Source organism: Sciurus vulgaris (genome assembly GCF_902686455.1).
Source record: "Sciurus vulgaris genome assembly, chromosome: X".
In the NCBI taxonomy this organism is placed as follows: domain Eukaryota; kingdom Metazoa; phylum Chordata; class Mammalia; order Rodentia; family Sciuridae; genus Sciurus; species Sciurus vulgaris.
In genome coordinates this window covers 43,144,889-43,167,208 of record NC_136471.1, presented here as the reverse complement: position 1 = coordinate 43,167,208, position 22,320 = coordinate 43,144,889, and the positions used below count along the sequence as shown (strand labels likewise).

The window sequence follows — 22,320 nt, the reverse complement described above, 5'->3', positions numbered from 1 at the left end:
AATCTAGATTTGTTTGGATCATTTTCTTCCCTTGTGTTTTCATGTTGTTCATGTATCTTCCCCTCTAGCGCTGCAGATCTGGGGTATTGCAGATTTCCCCCTATAGGCTTATAGTGGCCCTATAGGTTTCCAAAACCCTTTCTTTAAGGGGAGATCAATATTAGCAGTGCCCTAATCAGACACTGTGCAATCCTAGACCAAATAGCCCCTATGGGGACAATAGCATCATGTAAATAAGGGAGAAAGCGACTCTGAGGGAAGAAGTAAACAGAAGGAAAAGAAAGCAAGAAAGGTAAAGAAATAAAAACTTAAATATTTTTTTAAGAAAGGAGAAAAAGGAAAATCTACTGTATAATAGTCATATACTAATGAAACCTCCCAGTGTTCAGTAGCCTGATGTATAAGAGGTACCTGACAATGAGCTTCAAGCCTCCAGCAGGCGTCTCAGGATGGGATTTGCCTCACCCGAAGATCGGAGCTAAGGCTTCCAGGATTATCCAAGATGGCCGCTCTGGCTTCCAAATGTGTTGGCAAATGGGGAGCTGCAGCTCAGGGGTGGATGTGGTCAGCTGGAGGTCCTGGAGACAGGATGCAGTTGGTCCGGCAGTGGTCCTGGAGGTCAGGTGTGTTTGGTGTGGTTGTGGGATCCAGGAAGCCGGGTGCAATCAGTTGGTCTGGGTTCCCAGTGATAGGGCACAGTCAGTTGGTCTGGGGGTCCTGGCAGCAGGGAGCAGTCAGTTGATGTGAGGTCCCCAGAGGCAGGGAGTGATCGGTCAGGCTGAGGGATCCTGGAGACGGGACTCAGTCAGTCCGGCCAGGGGTCCTACAGGGCCTGGCTGTTGTGTCAAAATGGCGGCAGCCACGTGTAATCAAACCTGCAGGTACTGTAACAGTGAACTTCCAGGCAGTAGCAGGCAGCTGGTTCTCCCCTGGTGGTGTGCGTTCAATCTGCTTGCAGCTGTCGGACGATCGGGAGGTGAACCTCGAGCGTTGGGTGATGGATAGGGGTAAGGCAGGCGATGGACAGGCGAGAGGCAGGCAAATGGCGGATGATAGACGCCTGACAGTGAGCAATCTGCTCTCAAAAAGGCGTCGATATGCTGGCAGATTGCAGGTCATCACAGCAGACAAATGGGGTAAAAAGCAGGGGATCGATAAGCAGCAAAAACTGCCTTACCGAGAAACAGATATCCTCTGCTTGAATCCGGTGTTGCAGAGCGACAAGGAACGCAGCCTCCCTCTAGACCGCCATCTTGGATTCTCCCTCATATGTTTTTTTAAACTCTTTTTTGAAAATATTTTTTAGTTGTTGATGGACAATTATTTATTTATATGCAGTGCTGAGAATCGAACCCAGTGTCTCATACATACTAGGCAAGTGCTGTACAACTGAGCTACAACTCCAGCCCCTGGGCTCATATGTTAAAGGCTTGATTGCCAGCCTGTGGCTCTATTGGGAGGTGGTAGAACTTAGAGGGGGTGGGTCCTAGTGAAGGAAAGTTAGGTCATTTGAAGCATGCCCTAGAAATGTTGGGACTTCCCCTTTCTGTCCCTGCTCCTTCCCTATTACCTTCCATCTACACTACTGACCTTTCTGCTATATATATATATATATATATATATATTTTTTTTTTTTAATGGAGTCATGTGGTTTTTGAAAATTGGTAGTATACTGAAGGAATTCCATGTCTGCTCAATGAGTGTCTTCAGGTTATCAGTGCTTTCCCTCGTCTGACAACCTCTGCTAGGGAGATTCAAATATCTCTGTTGGGAATTACCAGTTCTCCATCTGGCTAGGGACTCCTGGGCTTTCCCCCTGGTAGGCACATCCCAGCTCTTCTGAGTTTGTTATATGTTCTTTGAGGATATGTTGATTATTGTCTCTTTTTCTAAAGTTTAATGGGAAAGTGTCTTTCATCTTGATAGAAGAGTGCTTCCGCTGCCCACTGAACTAAAGCATACCTGACACTGCCACCATCTGTTGCCTTTATTGACTCATCTTCTGTTTCAGGAACCAATATTTTGGGGTTTCTTCTGGATACTAGCTCATTGAGTTACCTTCCTACTTTTTCTTGTTTCCTTACTTCAGTTTGTCACTGCAGAATTACTGATTTAATTCACTCTTGGAAAGCTGCTACAACACTGTCGATTCATCTTAGCTGCCATCTTTATATATTCTTATGTTGATGGTTATTTTTCACTTTTGGGTTATTGTGAATAAAGCTACTATATACTTTTTTTGTATAATTCTCTTTGAGGACACATATTTTTATTTTTCTTGGGGGAATACCTAAGAATGGAATTGTCGGACAGGTGAATGTTTACTTTTTTGAGAAACTTCTATACCTTTCTACCATTTTACTATTTCACCAACTTCCTCATAATTATTTGGCAGTTTCAGTATTTTTCATATTAACCATTTTGGTGAGTGTGAAATGGTACTTCATTGCAGTTTTAATTTTGATTTACCTGATTACTAAGGATATTGAGCATCTTTTTTTGTGCTATTAGCCATTTATATATCTTCCTTTGTGAAAGATCTCTTCAAATATTTTACTCATATTCTTTTCTTTTCATTGTGGCAAATATATATAACAAAGGGCTGGGGAAATAGCTCTGTGGTAGAGCTGAATTTACATAAACTATATAGATCATAAAATGTGACATTTTACCCACTTTTAGGTATAGCCATTAGTGGCATTAAATTCACATTATTGTGCAACTATCACTACCCAAACTGAAGTTTCATCTTCCCAAACTGAAACTCTGTTAGCATTTGTTATGGTTTCAATATGTGTTGTTCCAAAAAAAAAAATATGTGTTGTTCCCCAAAGTCTCTTCTGGGTAGCATGCAAGAACATTTAGAGGTAAAACGATTAGGTTATGAGAATATTAACCTAATGAATGGATTAATCCACTGATATGGATTAACTGGTAGCTATAGATGGGGACTGTGTGACTAAAGGTAGTAGGTCACTGGGGACATGACTTTGGGGTTTATATTTTGTCCCTGGTGAGCAGAGCTCACACTCTGCTTCCTGGTTGCCATGTCCTGAGCTGCTTTCCTCAGCCATATCCTTCTGCCATGATGTTCTGCTTCACCTCAGTCCAAAGGCTATGGAGCAGATCATGGGCTGAACCTCTGAAAACCATGAGTCAAAATAAACTTTTCCTCCTTTGTGTTGTTCTTGTCGGATATATTTGTCCCAGTGATGCAAAAACTGACAAAAACACCATTAAATATTTATTCCCTATTACTCTTTCCCCCAGTTCCTCAAAAACACTATTCTATTTTTGGAACTATAAATTTGACAACTCTAGCAATATAAAGGAAATCACACAATATTAGTCCTTTTGTATCTAGCTTATTTCACTTATCATAATGACTTCAAGGTTCGTGTATGTTATAGCACGTGTCAGATGCTCTATCCATTTTAAGGCTGAATAATATTCCATTGTTTGTATGTACAACATTTTGTTCATGCATTTATCCATTGATGAACATTTAGGTTGTTTCCAGTTTCCAATTTTCTTTTTTAATTGCATTTTAAATTAATTTCATTCAACTGATATTGATTTCTATTCACATACCATAAAATTCATCTTTTCAAAGTATGCATTTTAATTATATTGACTATTTTTACAATGCTGTACAACTATCAACACTATATAATCCCAAAATATTTCCTACACCCTACACAAAAACTCCATACTTATTTGCAGTCACCACCAATTTTCCTTTATATCAAGTTTTTTGCAACCACTAATCTACTTTCTTTATCTATGGATTTACACATTTTAGGTATTTCATAGCAATGGAATCATATAATATGTAGCCTTTTGTTTCTGGCTTCTTTTACTTCACTTAATGTATTTCTTTTTTTATCAGAGCATCATAATTATAAAGAGTAATTGGGTTAATTTTGATATATAATACATGCAAGAACTTTGATTTGAATCCCCATATCCCCCCTTTTCCTCCCCTCCTCCTTCCCTCTATTCTCCTTCCTCAACTCTACTAATTTTCCCTTCTTCTACATATACATAATGGTGAAACTCCCTTTGGTACCATTATATATGAATATGACATAATTTCGTTAAATTCATTCCATTTATCTTCCCCTTTCCCTTCTTTCCTGCCATATTTTCTTTTTCCTACTCCACTGATCTTCCCTGTATCTTTATGATATTAGATCCCTTCCCCAACCACATTCTTTCCTTTGTTTTGCCCTAGCTTCTACATATGAGAGAAAACATTTGACCCTTGATTTTCTGAGTCTGGCTTATTTCACATAGCATGATGTTCTTCATTTTTGTCCATTTTCAGGTAAATGCCATTATTTCATTCTTGTTTGTGGCTGAGTAAAACTTCATTTTGTACATATACCCCATTTTCTTAGTCCTTTCATCTGTTGATGGGCATCTCGGTTGATTCCATAATTAGGCTATTATTAATTGTGCTGTTATAAACATTGAAGTGACTGTATTGCTACAATATGGTATATTATGTGCAGCATTGCTATGATATATGGTATATTATGATATACCAAGGAATGGGACACCTGAGTCATATGGTGCTTCCATTCCTAGTTTTTTGAGGAATATCCACACTGCTTTCCAGAATGGTTGTTCTAATTTGCAGTCACACCAACAATATGAGAGTGTACCTGTTTCCCTACGTCCTCACCAGCATTTATTATTAGTCATGTTCTTGATAATTACCATTCTGCCTGAAATGAGATCAATGCAAATCAAAACTACACTATGATTTGTGCATTTCCCTAATTATTAGAGATGCTGAACATTTTTTCATATATTTTTTGACGATTTGTGTTTCTTCTTTTGAGAATGTTCTGGTTACTTATTTTGCCCATTTATTGATTAGGCTATTTGGGTGTTTTTTGGCATTGAGTTTTTTTAATTCTTTGTATATCCTGGAGATTAATCCTCTATCAGAAGAGCAGCTGACAAAGGTTTTATCCCATTCTGTAGGCTCTTCACTCTACGAATAATTTCCTTTCCTGTACATAAGCTTTTTAATTTGATGTCATCCCACTTATTAAGTCTTGTTTTTATTTCTTGAGGTTTAAGGGTCTTGTTGAGGATGTGGGTACCAGTACCTATATAATGGAATGTTGACCCTGTATTTTCTTCTAGCAGTTGCAAGGTTTCTGGTCTAATTTCTAAATCTTTGATCCATTTTGATTTGACTTTTGTGCAGTGTGAAAGATAGGGATCTAAATTCTACATATGGATATCCAGTTTTCCCAGCACCATTTATATTAAAAAGGCTCTTTTTCCCCCCAAATATATTTTAGCACCTTTGTCAAGTGTCAGATGTCTGTAAAAATTTGAGTTTTTCTGTCTTCTATTCTATTCCATTGGTCTTCATGTGTATTTTGATGCCAACACCATGCTGTTTTTGCTACTATAGCTCTGTTCCTGATTTCTTTCCCAGATGAATCACTATTGGAGTATAGAAAAACTATTTATTTATGAGTATTGATCTGGAATCCTGCTACTTTGCTAAATTCCTTTATTAGCTCTAGAAGCCTTCAGGTGGAAGTTTTTTTGGGTCTTCTAGATATGGGATCATGTCATCAGCAAACATTGATAATTTGACTTCTTATTTTTCAATATTTATCCCTTTAATTTCATTCTCTTGCCTGATTGCCCTGGCTAGATTTTCGAGAACTATATTGAATAGAAGTGGTGATAGTGGGCATCTTTATCTTGTTCCTGACTTTAGAGGAAAAGCTTTCTGTTTTTCTCTGTTCAGTATGACATTGGCTACAGGTTTGTATAGCCTTTACAACGTTGAAGTAAGTTTTTTCTATACTTAGTTTCTCCAGTGTTTTTATCATAAATGGTTGGGATATTTTATCAAAGACCTTTTCTGCATCTGTTGCAGTGATCATGTTTCTCATTCTGAATTCTATTTAAGTGGTAAATGACATTTATTGATTTGTGTATGTTGAACCAACTTTGCATCCCTGGTATGAAGCCAACTTGATCATGGATTGAATCTAGGGGCACTTAACCCCCAAGCTACATTCACAGCCTCTTTCTATTTTTGATTTTGAGATAGGGTCTTGCTAAGTTGCTTAGAGCCTTGATAAGGTAAATTGCTAGGCTGGCTTTCGACTTGAGTTCCTCCTGTCTTAGCCACCCGAGCCTGGCATTACAGGTGTTCAACACCACACCAGGCTCCCCCTAATATGTTTTTGAATAAGGTTCCTTATATTTTATTAAGGATTTTTGTATATGCAAAAATCATGGGTGACATTTATCTATTGTTTTCTTAAATGAGTCTTTGTCTGGTTTTGGTATCAGGGTTATGTTGGCTTCATAGAATGTGACGTGGTGTGTTTTTTTTACTTTTAAGTTTCATGGAATAATTTGAGAAAGCCTGGGGGTTAGCTCTTCTTTAAAGGTCTGGTAGAACACTGTTGAGAATCCATCTGGTCCTGCACTTTTCTTTGTTGGCATTCTTTTAATTGCTGTTTCAATTTCATTACTTCATATTGGTCAGTTTAGGTTTTCTGTATCTTCCTGGTTCACTTTGGGCAAGTCATATGTGTCTAGAACTCAATTAATTCTAGATTTTGCAGTTCATTGGAGTATAAGTTTTCAAAATAAGTTCTTTTCAAAGAATCAACTCTTTGTTACATTGATCCTGTATATTTTTTCTCAATTTCATTAATGTTGGCTCTGATTCTTATTATTCCATGTCTTCTACTTATTTTGGAGCTATTTTGTTTTTCTTTAAGGCTTTGAGATGGATCATAAGCTCATTTATTTGGGATTTCTTCATTTTTTTGAAGTAGGAACTCAATGCAGTGAATTTTCCTCTTATGCAGATTTCATACTGTTGCCAATATTTTGATTATGTTGTAGCTTTGTTTTTATTTGTTTCTAAGAATTTCTTGATTTCCTCATTTCTTCTTTGATCTAGTCTTCATTTAAAAGAGCAATTTTTAATCTTCATGTGTTTATGTGGATTCTATTATACTTCTTGCTGTTGATTTCTAGTTTCATTCCATTATGTTCCAATAGAATGCATGAGATTTTATTGATCATTTAGTATTTGCTAAGACTTATCTTGTGACCTAGAATATGGTCTGTTTCAGAAAAGTTCCATGAGCTGCTGAGAGGATGGTGAATTCAACTGTTTTGGGGTGAACTATTCTGTAGATGTCCATTTGTTTCATACTATTATTTAAGTTGGATATATCTTTATTGATTGTATGCTTTGATGACCTATTGGTGATAAGGGTGTGTTTAAATATCCCAATATTATTGTATTAGGATCTTTGTGAAATTTAATGTCAAGGATTATTTTTAAAGTAACTGGGCATATTGACATTTGGGACATATGGATTTACTGTCATTATATTAGCTTGATAGATTGTTCCCTTTACCAGGATGTAATGGCTTTCTTTGTCTCTTCAGACTAATTTTTGCTTGAAATAAGTTTTGTCAGATTCAAGGATGGCTATTCCAGCTTGTTTTTGAACTTCATTTGTGTTAGATAATTTTTTTCTATACTTTTATCTTCAGTCTGTGTCTTTACCTATGAGCTATGTCTCTTTCAAACAGCATATAGTTGAATCTTGCTATTTGATCCACTTTGCTAGTCTATGACTTTTAATCGCAGAGTTGAGATTGTTTATATTCAGTATTATTATGGGCATGAGTTTATGTTATGCTGCCATTTCGGTTTTTTGTTATATTTTGTTCAATCTTGATTCTCATTTAGCTGATTAGTCTTCTATTGATCTTCATTTATTTGACAATATCAGATTTTGTTTTGGGGATCCTCTGTGTACAATTTGTCTTTGAGGTTTCTTTGTAGTGCTAGTCTGGTTGCCATGAATTCTTTTAGTTTATCTTTGTCATAGAAGCTTTTTATTCTCCTATCTAATATGAAAGATAGGTTTTTCTGGGCATATCAATCTTGGTTGGCAATTGTTTTCTTTTAGAGCTTGGAATAGTTCATTCCAGGCCTTCCTTGATTTTAGTATCTACCTTGAGAAGTCAGAAGTGAGCCTTATTGGTTTGCCTCTAAATGTGACCTGATGTTTCTCTCTTACAGCTTTTAATATTCTTTCATTTTATAAACTTTACATAACACTTAGACAAGGCTTAGACAGATATAGTTCTCAGATGCATACATGTACCTAGTCACATATATTTAGGGTGTCAAATCTATTGTTATAACCTAAATAACAGTTGTTTGTTTAACCAGTTGCAAAGTAATCATTTAAGACTTTTAACAGGTGCACATCCTGCCGGGTATATCAGTGACGCATGCCTGTAATCCCATCAACTTGGGAGGCTAAGGCAGGAGGATGGCAAGTTCAAAGCCAGCCTCAGCAAAATCAAGGCACTAAGCAAATCAGTGAGACCCTGTCTCTAAATAAAATACAAAATAGGACTGGGGATGTGGCTCAGTGGTCAATGCCCCTGAGTTCAATCCCTGGTACCCCCCAAAACAAAAACAAAAACAACCAAACAGGTGCAAATCCTAATTCCTTTAAGACTTAGTTTCCCCAAGTAATAAAACCTAACAAATACAAGAAAATTATCTTGATAGATAAGAGCAAGTTGGTGTTTCAGACTTTGTTTCATATCAGTTAAAATTCAAATAACTTTGATAATTATAGCCAGTTTAATCACAAACAAACTTTTTGAGATTTCCGTTCTGCAAACCTTTTGCAACTTACATAGATGTGCACAACTTGTTAACATCCTTAGTTTTGCCCTTTTTCATCTTGAACTTTAGCACAAGAATATTACTTCACCAGACAAAATACTTTCTCATCCAGAAACATTTCTTTTATCTTCAAATTTTCCATATTAAAATATTTCCATACCTATAACTTATTCTATCTTTTCTAGTTTCAGATACTTTCTTTATACTTTCTTTATACTCTGAAACACTCCTTATAAATGTTATTTTCATTTAATTACACAACAGATTTCATCCCAGGAGAGGGTTGGACAATCCAGCATATCCAAAAAATGTAGCTTAATCTTTTTTCTCCCAGGTTTCATTTAAGTGATTGGAGCACAGGATTGTTTTGAGCCTGACCTGTCTGTCTTATCATTATCACCACACCATCAACTTTAAGTTTTAAGTTCTCCACTGTCAATTGTACCCAGAGGCTTCTTTTGCATCTTTTTTTATACTGGTCATATTGATATGCCATGGAGGAGGCCCTTTCTACCCTTTTCTTTAGGCTTCTTTGAAGATCCTTTTGCAGAATCTACCTAAAATAACATGGGTTGGCCTTAGTTTCTGTGTTTTTCTTTTCTGGATGTAGTCATTTATCCTGCCAGACTCCCAATGCATATAGTTTGATGGGATACTATTTTAGCAAGAACTGCTTTGCCCCAGTGAATGGATATTCCCTGACCAAGTGGAGTATCCTGTCTGATCCCAAATGGGGAGACTGTTTCTGTCCCCAGGTCATAAATTATCAGTGCTGAAAACTACTACCACATCCTTTGTGACCAGCAGCCTCCATCTGCCATGGGCAAAAGGGGCTGGAAAGCAGGGCAGAGGAAAGGTTTCTTTGGCCATTTTTCTAAAGCTCAGGCAGCTTTTCTGGGATTTTTTTTCTAGTTTAGGGCTGGTGTCCTTGACCCACAGTGAGATGATCTGAGGCTTCCTGGACCAGGCTAAGAAACAGTACTGGGAGTGCCAGGACTGGATTTAATCTTTTTATAATCTTTTCTTCTGGTGTCCTGCTATCCTTGTACACTAGAGGCAGTGACTTTTGAAACCTGCAAATTAGTTCCTGACTGTTCAAACTCCTTATCATGCAACTGCATAAATGACTTTACATACAGAATCTCTTTCCTATACTTTACCCCTGACAGACCAACTTCAACTTCAAAATTGTGTAATCCAGAAAAACCATTCAAAGGCCAGATTGTGTTACAGTTAAACAGTCTTTCTCTTAGATAGACTTACACCTATAGGTAGGTGACCCATTCAGCCAGATCTCTCTGCTCAAGTGACTACTGGTAAGATCAATGCAGTATGGCCCATGTCTTAAAGGGCCAGTACAGATACAAGAAGCAAAAACACAGATGAGAGAGGATCACCGAAACCAGGGCTGACAGATGGGAATCTTTAAAACAGACAGACCTGCACATACAAACTTCTTCCACTTGCTTTACCTTTGACGGACCAACTCCAAATGCAAGATTGTATAATAATGCAGAAAGCTATTCAAAAGTCAGATCATTACAGTAAAACATTTTCTTAGACAGGCTTATACCTATTGTTGGCTCTTTGTAGTTTACGTTACGTTTGACATACCAACTCCAATTGCAAGATTGGACAAAGAAACACAAAGAAAGACAACCTGAGTGGATCCCAAAAACCATGACCAACAGACAAGAATCTTTAAATCAGACCAGCCAAGATATTTCCCAAGGGACTTCTGTAAGATCAATGCAGTATTGTCCATGTCTTAAAAGGTGCAGTTACAGATAGAAACAAAAACACAGACGGACAACCAGAGGGAATTCCCAAACACAAGGCCAACAAACAGTTGAGAACCTAGAACAGACCAGAAAGGAGGAAATATTCCTAGGTTCTCAAGTCTCACTTTACCTTGACTCCTACAACAGTGGCGCCACAGATATCACCACAAAGAGGGACCAGCTGTGTGGAATCAAGTGTCTTGGTATGCACACTGGGGTCTTACCAGATGACCAAAGTTGTCCCAACTTTCCTGAGTACAGTTTCCTTTCTCTCTCAAAGTGGACCACAATGGAGTAACCTGTACCATTCAGGGAAAGAAGGCAGGAGTTCCCTGAAGCAAAAGGAGCTTTGGCAGCTGCTGGGATGTTTCCTCAGTTCCTCCCTTTATTCACAGGAAGGGCTCCTCTGGTGTACCTGAGGCAAACTCCCCTGTCTCCTAACTCTCCTGCAGTAGTTGGCTCTCAACAAGTTTGCCAGTACCATGAATCCTCAGCATGGAAGTGGGGTTCCTTGGAGAGCCAGGTCTGCCCAAGAAAGCTGGAGTGGGGCCTGCTCTCAGGTCTTACCTGGGGTACCAAATTTGTTACTGAAAATTCTGTGCTTGTCCCAAATGCCAATCCAATAACAAGTACACATATACAATACTCATTGTATACATATATCACATTTTATCAGTTTTATAAGTTGATGGACATTTGGGTTCTTCCCATGTTTTGCTGTTGTGTATAGTATTGCAAGGAACATTGTTGCACAAGTTGTTTGAATACTAGTTTTCAGTTCTTCTGAGTATGACTTAGATGTGGAATTGCTGGGTCATGTGGTAATTTGGTAATTTGAGAACCTAGGAATATTTCCTCCTTTCTGGTCTGTTCTAGGTTCTCAACTGTTTGTTGGCCTTGTGTTTGGGAATTCCCTCTGGTTGTCCGTCTGTGTTTTTGTTTCTATCTGTAACTGCACCTTTTAAGACATGGACAATACTGCATTGATCTTACAGAAGTCTCTTGGGAAATATCTTGGCTGGTCTGATTTAAAGATTCTTGTCTGTTGGTCATGGTTTTTGGGATCCACTCAGGTTGTCTTTCTTTGTGTTTCTTTGTCCAATCTTGCAATTTGGTTTAATTTGTTGAGGAATTACCAACTGTTTTCCACAGTGTCCATACCATTTTATGTTTCCACCAGCAGTGTATTAGGGTGTTAGGATAACTTAGGTTTTCTACATCCTTGCTATTTTCCATTTTAAAAATTGTAGTCATTCTAGTGGATTTGAAATGGATCATTAATCAGCCATAAAAAGGGAACAAATTACTGATATATGGTATATCATGGATGAACCTTGCAAATATGTGGCAAGTCAAAAAAGCCAGATGCAAAAGACCATACATTGTAGGACTGCTTTTACATAAAATGTTCTGACTAGACAAATCCTTAGAGACATAAAATAGAATTGTGGCCACCAAGGACTAGGAGGAGAGGGGGAATAGGGAATGTCTGCTTAATTGGTGCAGTTTTTCTTATTGGGGTAATGTAAATGTTTTGGTATTAGTGGTGATAGTTACAAAACTTTGTGTATATACTATAAAACATTGAATCGTACACTTTAAAAGGGTAACTTTATGGTATGCTAATTATGTCTCAAATTTTTGAAGTACAGTCTCACTTTAGGCCTGGGAATGAGGATTGATCTTTGAATTTTTATTGCATTTATCAGTAATCCTAACAGAAGAACAATCAAAGAATTAAATGAATGTTTTTCCAAATATCAAAAGGCTCTAAGCATCATTAATCATCAGAAAAATAGAAATGAAAAACACAATGAGCTATCACTTCACATTTGTTAAAATAGTTTTATAAAACAGGAGAAAACAAAAGTTGGTGAGGAATGATAAAAAGGGAACCCTTATATTCTGTTCCTGGAAATGTAGATTGGCATATAACCATTGTGGAAAACAGTATGAAAGATAATATTAAAAGTAATATTAAAAAATATAATATAAAAAAGATAATATTAAAAGTAGATTTGTCATATGATCCAGCAATCCTTCTTCTGAGTATATAGTCAAAGGAAATGGAATTAGTATTTTGAAGAGATTTCAGCACACTCACATTCATTGCAACATTATTTACAATAACCAATAAGGCTGGAAAAATTATACTGTCTCTCCTGTTTTTGTTAGCATGCATCGTGTACAGTCATCATGTAGAGTTGTGCGGTTTGTCGAATGAAAAGGCATGCAGCCAAAGATGTGAATGGGGACTGAAATTATCCTATACTCTGTTCTAACCTGTGTGTTCTACGGAAACAACCTAAGTGTCAATGGATGATTGGATAAAGGAAATGTAATATGTAATGGAATATGATTCAGACATAAAAAGAAAGAAATCTTTACATTTACAAAATGGACGAACCCATAGGACATTATGCTGAATGAAATAAACCAGACACAGTAAGACAGATACTGTATAATTTCCCTCGTATGTGGAATCTAAAAAAGTCAATCTTAAGGGCTGGGGATGTAGCTCAGTAGATAGAGTGCTTGTGTCACAAGCACAAGGCCCTGGGTTCAATCCCCAGCTCTACAAAAAAAAAAAAAAAAAAAAAAAGAAAAGAAAAGAAAACAGAAAAAAAATTCAATCTTACAGAAGCACAGAAGAAAGGTGGTTACCAGAGGCTGGGGGTTGAGGGAAATGGGAAGGTATTTAAAGAGTATGCTTTCAGTTATAAGATGTGTAGGTTCAGTGGATCTAACGTGTAAAACAGTGACTATATTTAATACTGTATTGTATACTTGATATTTGATAAGAGAGTAGATCTTAAGTATTTTCACCACAAAAAGAAAAGAAAAACTAAAGTGACTGATATTTAAGCCTGATTGTGGTAATCATTTTATAGTGTATGAATGTATATCAAACCATCACATATACATTATTTATGTAGTTTTTGTTTCTCATTTATACCTCAATAAATCTGAGAAAAATTCTAGTGTCTTCTGTATTTTGGGCAGCATGCATTTTGTAGAGTCACCATGTAAAGTTGTGCATTTGTTGAATGGAAAGGCACACTTCCAAAGATGTGAATAGGGACTGAAATTATCCTGTATTCTGTCCTCACTTATGTGCCCTAGGTTGGTCCTGTCTTGTCTCACAGGAAAGCATATCATTTCATCATTATATTATTCAGCTACCCAGAAGAGACAATCTTATTTGTTTTCTTGGAGATAATACATTTTAATACCTTGCATAAATATTTCATAAATTCTAGTGGAGATCCTAGTACAATGGATACAACTTTCCCATTCTGGAATTTGAGCAATCTCTCAGCCTTTTCTGTAGCTAGGACTAATATCCAGCAATAAAATATCTCCCCCCAAATTCCCCCAAAGTATGTTAACTTTAATTCAGTCTCACATATAACTTTTATATTAGAATTCTTTACTTGCGGATAACATAAATTGATTTGCATATGTTAATCAAAAACAGGACTGTTTGGAAAGATACTTGGTTGATCAAATTCAAATTGAAATGCTGAAATTCAAGGCCTCAAGTTCAGGAACCGATGAGCTTGAGTCATTTTGGTAGTAGAACCCCAGTCCCTACAATCTTTTTATTAAGTTTAAAAGTTCAAGGATGAGGAATCTGATTATTCTCTACAGGTATTGTGATCTCTTATTAGAGCAAAGGTGAGCGAAAGAATGCAAGATGAATAAAACAATAGTAATCAAAGGAGATGAAAACAGAGAGGAGTCAATATCTAATTGGATATGTTGAGTAAGCTTTTAAATGTATAAATTGGAATCTCAGAAGAGAGACCTAGACTGGAATAAACAATTAGGAGTCATAAGGATAATTGAAATAATGGACAAGACTTAGATTGCCCAGGAAAAGAGTGAGATACCATGCACCTCTCCATCTTCTTTATCTAGGGCAGACACTGTTACTGGAATAAATTCAGCCAAAGAACTGATTATATTTAGTGGTGCTGGGGATTAAGTCCAGGGCCTTGCATATGCTAGGCAAGTGCTCTACCATTAAACCACATCTCCATCCCAAGGATTGATTTTATCTTGAGAAGGATAATGATATTCCTAGAGATTGGGAAAATAATCCAAAATGTGTGAATATGATTTTATCCTGGAAACATTCTGTATCATAGGAATGAAATTACTATGTATAGATTTTAATAGAATATGCCTTCTTTCTGTCAAAGTTATAATAAATGACATCTTATTTCTTTCTCTTAACATTTACCATTTGTATTGTACCCGGCCCTGTGCTAAGCATTTTATGAATGCCATATTACTTAATTCTCATGAATTAATGAAGTAATTGTACCATCAACCATATTTCATATGTGGGTTTTGGAGTCTCTATTTAATTTACTTAAGGTCATTTTGCTAGAAAGATTGGAAATGGGACTTAAAGTCTATCTGAGTTCAAAGACATATCTACTCCATATGAAATGATAAAATACATTAGTTATATTTTAGGATTATTGAGTTTGCACTGTATACTACATAGTGGACTAAAACTTTATATGCCTTATCTCATTTAGTATTCTCAATTACCTTATAGGAAAAGTACTATTGTTATCTCCACTTAACAAATAACAAAATCTGATGTGTAGAGATGCAAATTCTATGGTTGTCACATAGTAGGTAGTAGAGTCAGGGCTCGAACAAATTTATTGGATTCTAAAGCCTGTTTGCTTCACTAATCCATTCTTTTTGCTATCAAAAATAACCAGATCTTAGGACAGTAGTTCTCTTTGCTAACTGTGTATTAGCCTCACCTGGAGATGCTTTTAAAAAAATCAATGCCAAGCTTCACCAAAGATTCTGATTTGATTTATCAAGCATATGGACCAGTAATTGGATTATCTTTGAAAGCATCTATTCATTCAATTTATTCATTGAATATTTAATGAATATCTCATTCATTAGATATTCTGTGCCAAACATATAGTAGCCATAATATGTTCTAGAAAGATTTATAGGTTAGCTATTGCCACAGTGGTACGTAACAACCACAAAATCTCTGTGGTACTAAATAGTTACTATCACAGCTCTGGAGTCCAGCTGGGACTCAGCTGCTTAGTGCTGTTGGGCAACTGTGAGCAAGACTGTGGTGGCTCTACAGTTTTGCTCTAGGATTGCAAATAAACTAGGGTAGCTGTGCTTCATATATTCCTCCTTCTTGGCTCAGTGGACTAGCTGGGGATTGTTTCTTTTGTGACTTCTCTCGTAACAATGACAGAATTATAAGATGGGGAGAGATTCAAGATGACAGATTAGAGGAAGACTGCATTTCTAGTTGCTCCATGTCTTGGAATTCAAGCAGCAGTACTGCTTCTCACTCAGGTGGGTGAAAGTAGAATCTCACCAAAATTCAATGATTGCACAGAGTGTCTTAGAGACTCAGAAATTCTGGTACATTGAACCAAGAAGAAAGAGTACATTGGAGTCAAACCCGTTGTGGTAGTAGGCTGGTTCACTGCAGAAGGGAGGGACAACACAGAGAAATAAATTGAACAGATTTGATACAGAAAAACCTATAGATCAGAAAAGCAGCCTGAACTTAGCTGATCCAGAGGCTGCACCACAAACTTGTGTTTTAAAAGTGGTCTATAGTTCTCAACTGGTAAACAGAGAGCTAAGGCAGGAGCCATCTTGAGACAGCCATGTTGCAGCTAGCTGTTGCAGGAACCGAGGAGATCATAGCAAACATAGCTATACTCTCCTGGCAAGTGCCTGCTGTGTGGCATAGGTTATACCTAGCAGAAAATGAATGAAACAGGCACAGGGGAGATTGTTCATGGGGAATTCAAGTTAGAAAAATGAAGAGGAGCCCAGCTCACTTCTTTGAGTCTGGTGGCTCATGTGACCAGCTGAAGAGGCTGTAGAATCTGAACACGTGGGTGTGAATATACTCAGTGACTACGCGTGGACAGATTGTGTTTGTGGGCAGCAGAGCGTGTGGAGGGTTGATTCTCTTGCCCAGTAAGTAGAATTCTTGGGAGGCTTCTGCAATTCATACTCCCAGCAGAGATCAGCATCTGAGAGGGCATAGGGGTGTATTGATCTAATATCTCCAGAGCAGATAACATCCAACAAAGCCCCTAAGTCCTGATTAGTCCTAATCCCCAGCTGGCAGAACTCTCCTCATAAAACTTGGCAGCAACCCCACCCTCAGAGTTTATCAGTCTTGTCTATCCAGACAAAACTCCAATCAACAGTGTATACCACTCCATCCTACCTTATACTGGTGAGAAGGGAAGCTAAGAACTATTTCAGTCAGATGCAGTCAGTACACTTGAAATAGGAGCTTGGTGAGCAACAAAAAAGAGGAAGGACTTAAAAACCCTCAGGCCTAGGCCTGGGGTTGTGACTCAGTGATAGAGCACTTGCCTAGCATGTGTGAGGAACTGGATTCGATTCCTAGCACTTTGAAAAAATAAATGAATAAAAAAAATCTAGCCCTTGCATGCATGCATACCCCACACCTTAGAATAAAACCCATATGACCTAGCTATGCCATTTCTTGGTTTTTAGTCTGAAGGAATTAAAGGCATCTTGCTACAGTGATACATGCATCCCCGTGTTTATAGCAGCACAATTCACAATAGTCAACTTAGGGAACCAGCTAAGGTGTATATCAGTGAATGAATGGATAAAGAAAACATGATCTATCTATCTATATATATACACAATAGAGTTTTCTTCAGCTGTAAAGAAGAATGAAATTATGTCATTTGCAGGAAAATGGATGAAACTTGAGACCATTATGTTAAGCAAACTAAGTCAAACCCATAAGGTCAAGGGTCATATGTTTTCTCTCATATATGGGGTGGATCTCCTAAAAATTAATGGGAGATCTGTAAAACAATAGAGGAAAGGGACCAGGGGATGGAGGAGAGTAGGGCGTAGGAGTGTTATTGGCCAAATTTATTAGAATATATATATATATTAATAAGTAGCAATAAATTCCACCAGTATGTACAAATATAATACACCAATAAAAATATGAGGAAAAAAAGGATTACAAGAGGGGACATGTTCAATTCTGTGTTCATTGTTTTGGTCAAAACAAGTCTCAAGGTTGAGCTGAAAGAAAAAAAATAGGAAAATATACCCCAATTTTTTTATGTCGGATTGCAAGTTCATGGCATTGACCATAATGCAGTGTAGGTGAAAAAACTGACAAATAACAATAATCATTATACATAAGAAAATTACTAAATATATTCAAATGTGATAAGTCATATTGCAAAGAGGGAAAATTAGTTCTAGATGGTAGTACAAAAATGGTTCTAGGGGGCTGGGGATATAGCTCAGTTGGTAGAGTGCTTGCCTTGCAAGCACAAGGCCCTGGGTTCAATCCCCAGCACCACACACAAAAAATGGTTCTAATATGCAATGAGAACTGAAAACCACTGCTCTTACAATGTGAAACCTAAAAAGAAACCTGATCTAGCATTGCCTTAACCATTTTGAAAATAATAAAACAGACCAAGAAAAGAGAATAATCTTACTCAAATTCCATAGGTAGACAGAAGTGGAATTAAGGCCTAGATCTCTTGATTCTCTAGACTATTTCTCTTATACTACAATATTCCAACACATAATCTTAGAATTCTCCCTTTACCAAGATCACCAAAGATATGTTTTAGAAGGGTGTTATAGCCATTATTTCTGTTTTGGATTACGGTTTTCTTTATTTTCCAGGATGAACAGTCAGAAGAAAAGAAAAGATATGGAACCTGCTTGTACCTGGAGTTTGTTGTCTGCAGAGAAAGGTGAATAATTGAATGAATAAGGAGTATTCTAAATAAAACTTTTTGTTTTCTTTCTTTTACTTCTCATAGCCTTTGTGATTCTTCTGAATATTTATATTTTGTTAGATGTGTATATGGGTATCTTTTTACATTTTTATTTGTTCTAATTAGTTATATATAACAGAAGAGTACATTTCAACTCATTATACACAAATAGAGCATAACTTCTCATTTCTCTGGCTGTACACGATTTGTGCAATCATACATGTACATAGGGTAATAATGTGTGTCTCATTCCACCATCCTTTCCACCCCCACACCCCTCCCCTCCCATCACTCCCCTCTGCCCAATCCAAATTTCCTCCATTCTTCTCTAGCCCCTCCCCCATTATGGATCAGCTTCTGGATAGCAGAGAAAACATTTTGCCTTTGGTTTTTTGGGATTGACTTATTTCTCTTAGCATGATATTTTCCAACCTCATTCATTTATCTGCATATGCCATAATTGCATTCTTCTTAAAGGCTGAGTAATATTCCATTGTATATATATGCCACATTTTCTTTATACATTCATCTGTTGAAGGACATCTAGGTTGATTCCATAGTTTAGCTATTGTGAATTGAGCTGCTGTAAACATTGATGTGACTGTGTCTCTGTAGTATGCTGATTTTAAGTCCTTTGGGTATAAACCAAGGAGTGGGATACCTGAATCAAATGGTGGTTCCAATCCAAGTTTTCTAAGGAATCTTAAGCTATTGCTTGGATACAGTATTTACTTCTTAATTTAAAATTGACTGCACAAATTATGTTTTGCCTAAAATGAGGAAAAAGAAAGCCAAAAGGTGAAGAGGCAACTGTGGTTTATTATTTTCCATAATCCCCAAAACATTCATAATCATAAAAGCCTCACGTCTCTTCCTTTGCTGTAACCACAGCTTTTTCAAAAGAGAACACAAAAGAACAAGAGTAAAATTTGCTAGAGTCCTTCCCTGGTGGCTGACTCCAGAACTACAAGGAACATTTAGTTGTGGGGGAAAAAATGCCCATTATCTTCAACACACCAGTCACTTGCTTTCTCATTTCTGTAACATTCTTAGTATCTGCCTCTGCAAACCCTGCTTCCATCCATCCACCTTTACCACCTATCATGTTACACCTTTTCCCAGAGGTGTGCAAATATTAAAGAAAAAAAAAACAACTATAGGAACGTGTACTTACTTTACTTTTATGTTTGGATTGAATGTGTGTATGTGTATGTGAATGTAGGCCATTGTATATATCTGTTAAACTAATATCCACCAATGCTTTACTCTTTCTCATTTACCATGTTAGGCTCAGAAGAAGCCTCTGTAGAAGCAATAGGCTAATGTTCAATGCAAAGAAAAACACCAGAAAACAGTCATTTCAAATATTGTATACATCTTTAAGTTTATGCCTAAATTTTCCTTATTAATCATAAGTTAAAATGTTCACAACCTATATATATGTGTGAAGGAAGTTCTTATGTTTTCCTTCATGGTGGGCGTTACTTGTAAAATACCTTTGTAGGTACGTTAAAAAAAGATATGAAGTGACTTGCTTTCTTCCAGCATGAATGGTTGTAGCAATGTAGCTATATTTGTGTTTCCGTTTCATGTATGAAGGTATATTTGATATAAAGGTATATTTGTGCTTTTCCTAACTCAAACTCTTTCTCCACAGCTGCTTCTAGTTCTCTGGCTTCATTTTCATGGAAGGAGCTTACAGGTAGATGTCTTTTTTATTTTACCCTCTTTTTCTATTTTGTGATTAGTGTCTCTCATCAACCCAGCTTCTCATTCCCACTGATTTTACATTTCCCTCTTATTCTTTAGCAGTTATTGACTTTGGAAACACCTATGATTTTCCAAACTGTCATAACAAATAGTACTTTTACATCATGTACAATGTATCCAAATACTGGAAGGACCAGGAGGTGGTCATTAAGACACAGATGTAGATTTTTATAGGCTAGCAAATTCTCTTTTGGAATTATATAAATAAGACCAACAAACTGTAGCTAGTAGGCCAAATCCAGTCAGTTGCGTATTTTTGTACCAAAGTTTTACTGGAAAAGACCATTCATTTACATATTGTCTATGACTGCTTTCATGCAAAATTGAGATTGCAAAATTGAGTGATTGCAAAGTTGAATAGTTGCAATAGAGCCTGAAAAACCAAAACTATTCATGAAATTTTACAGAAAAATTTTGCCAGATCTTATCTAGTTCAGTATTCCCCTTCATTCTACAGAATATTGTCTTCCAGGTGTTAAAATCTTTGCTGTTATAAAAGGGTTCTTTAGTCATTTAAGACCGGAAAATGTTGGATTAAACAAATTTAAACACTCTGTTTAACTTGAAGTAAAGAAGTCTTTCCTATGCTAATATCTAGCATTGAGAAACTCAGGGGGAAGAGGGTATGTTTCCCTCAATTTATTTGATCATAGAACACCTTTTTTACAGCTTTCCTTATTAGTATATTGTGTAATAATATCCTAAGGAACAACTCATTTGGAAAATACTGGTGTAGACATTCACTTAACAGAAGTTTCAACTGGATATCTGACTCCTTGTTATTTTTTTTAGATTCAGTTGAAAAGCTACCTAGTACAGTGTTTAAGCATATGGACCTCAGATAAACCTGAATCTGCCACTTACTGGAATTGGTCAAGCTACCAAATGCTATAAGGAGGACTGGCTATATAATTTGCAGTTTAGTACAAAGTGAAAACACAGGATCTCTTATTCAAATGTTAAGAATTTCAAGACAGCAATAGCGGGACATTAAATCAAGCATGGGTCTTGAGCATGAAGACCTGATGTACACTCCAGAAGCCAGTCCTGGTTATGTGTTTGAATTTCTTCAACTACCAGATGTGGAAAATACCTAACTGGCGAGATTGTTTTGAGAATTAAGTCAGAAATGTATGTAAAGGGCCAAGCACAATATCAGACACAGAATATTTAATAATAAATGACTTGCTTTTATTTCAAAAACATTTATAGCCATATTCAATAAATATATATTGAGTGTCCACTGTGTGCTGACCACCATGCTAGGTATTCAGGGTACTATGGTGAAAAAGACAGATAAAACCTTTGTTGTCATTAAGATTATTATTTAGTCGGAAAAACAAATAATGGAAATTTTAAAAATAAGATAATTATAAATTGTGACAAGTGATATAAAGGGGAAAACAGTGTGCTGGGAAGGGGAATAGTAGAAAGAATATTAATTTGAGTGGCCAGGCAGATTCTCTTCTGAGAAGTAATATTTGAGATCAGAAGTATAAGAAGCAGCTGTCCATGGAAGAATAGGAGGAAGAGTGTTCAAGTTAGAGTGGACTGTTAATGAAAAAGCTCTGAAGTAGGAGAGAATGTGGTATTTATGAGAAACTAAAAGTAGGCTAGTGCAACTTTAGTGGAAGAAGTAAGGAGAATGATAAAATGAGGCTGGGGAGCGGAGGTAGGTAGGGTCCAGATCATGGAACACCTTGTAGGATGAAGTGAGGATTTTGATTTTTACGCCAAGGGCAATGAAAAGCTCTTAAACGATTTTGGACAGGGCAGTGACATGATGTGATTGATATTTATAGAAACTCACTTTGGCTGCTTGGATTAGATACATAAGGGTAGACAAGTAGGAGTCTATTTCAGCAGTCCAGGAGAGTTCATAATACCTTGGACTTGGGTGATATTGAGCACATGCTGACAAATCAATGAATTTGAGGCTTATTTTTTTTAAGTTTTGTTAAATTGCATTTTAATTTTAATATTATTAGTTCTTTTTAGTTATACATGACAATAGAATTTATTTTGACATATTTTAGAATCATGGAATATACTTTGTTCTAATTCAATCCCCAGTACTTCCCCTTACCCTCCCTTCCTCCCAACCCCTGTTTCCTTCCCTATACTCCTTTGATCTTTTTGCTATTTACTTTTAGTTTTTTTAAAATTAGTCTTGTGGGTGTACACGATGGTGAGATTAAATGTGATATATTCATACATGTACATAGGAATGTTAGGTCAG

At 36.7% G+C, this 22,320-nt stretch overlaps 1 protein-coding gene across 6 annotated transcripts in view; it reads left to right on the top strand.

Annotated features, from left to right (window-relative positions):
* Positions 1–22,320, top strand: part of MID2 (midline 2) — a 148,826-nt gene that overhangs the window by 101,088 nt on the left and 25,418 nt on the right. For all 6 annotated transcript variants that reach the window (XM_079124403.1, XM_079124400.1, XM_079124402.1 and 3 more), the window contains exons 3-4: positions 18,217–18,287; positions 19,969–20,013. In XM_079124403.1, the coding sequence (XP_078980529.1) occupies positions 18,218–18,287; positions 19,969–20,013 (115 nt within the window). In that variant the 5' untranslated portion in view covers position 18,217. The remainder of the gene's footprint in view (positions 1–18,216; positions 18,288–19,968; positions 20,014–22,320) is intronic.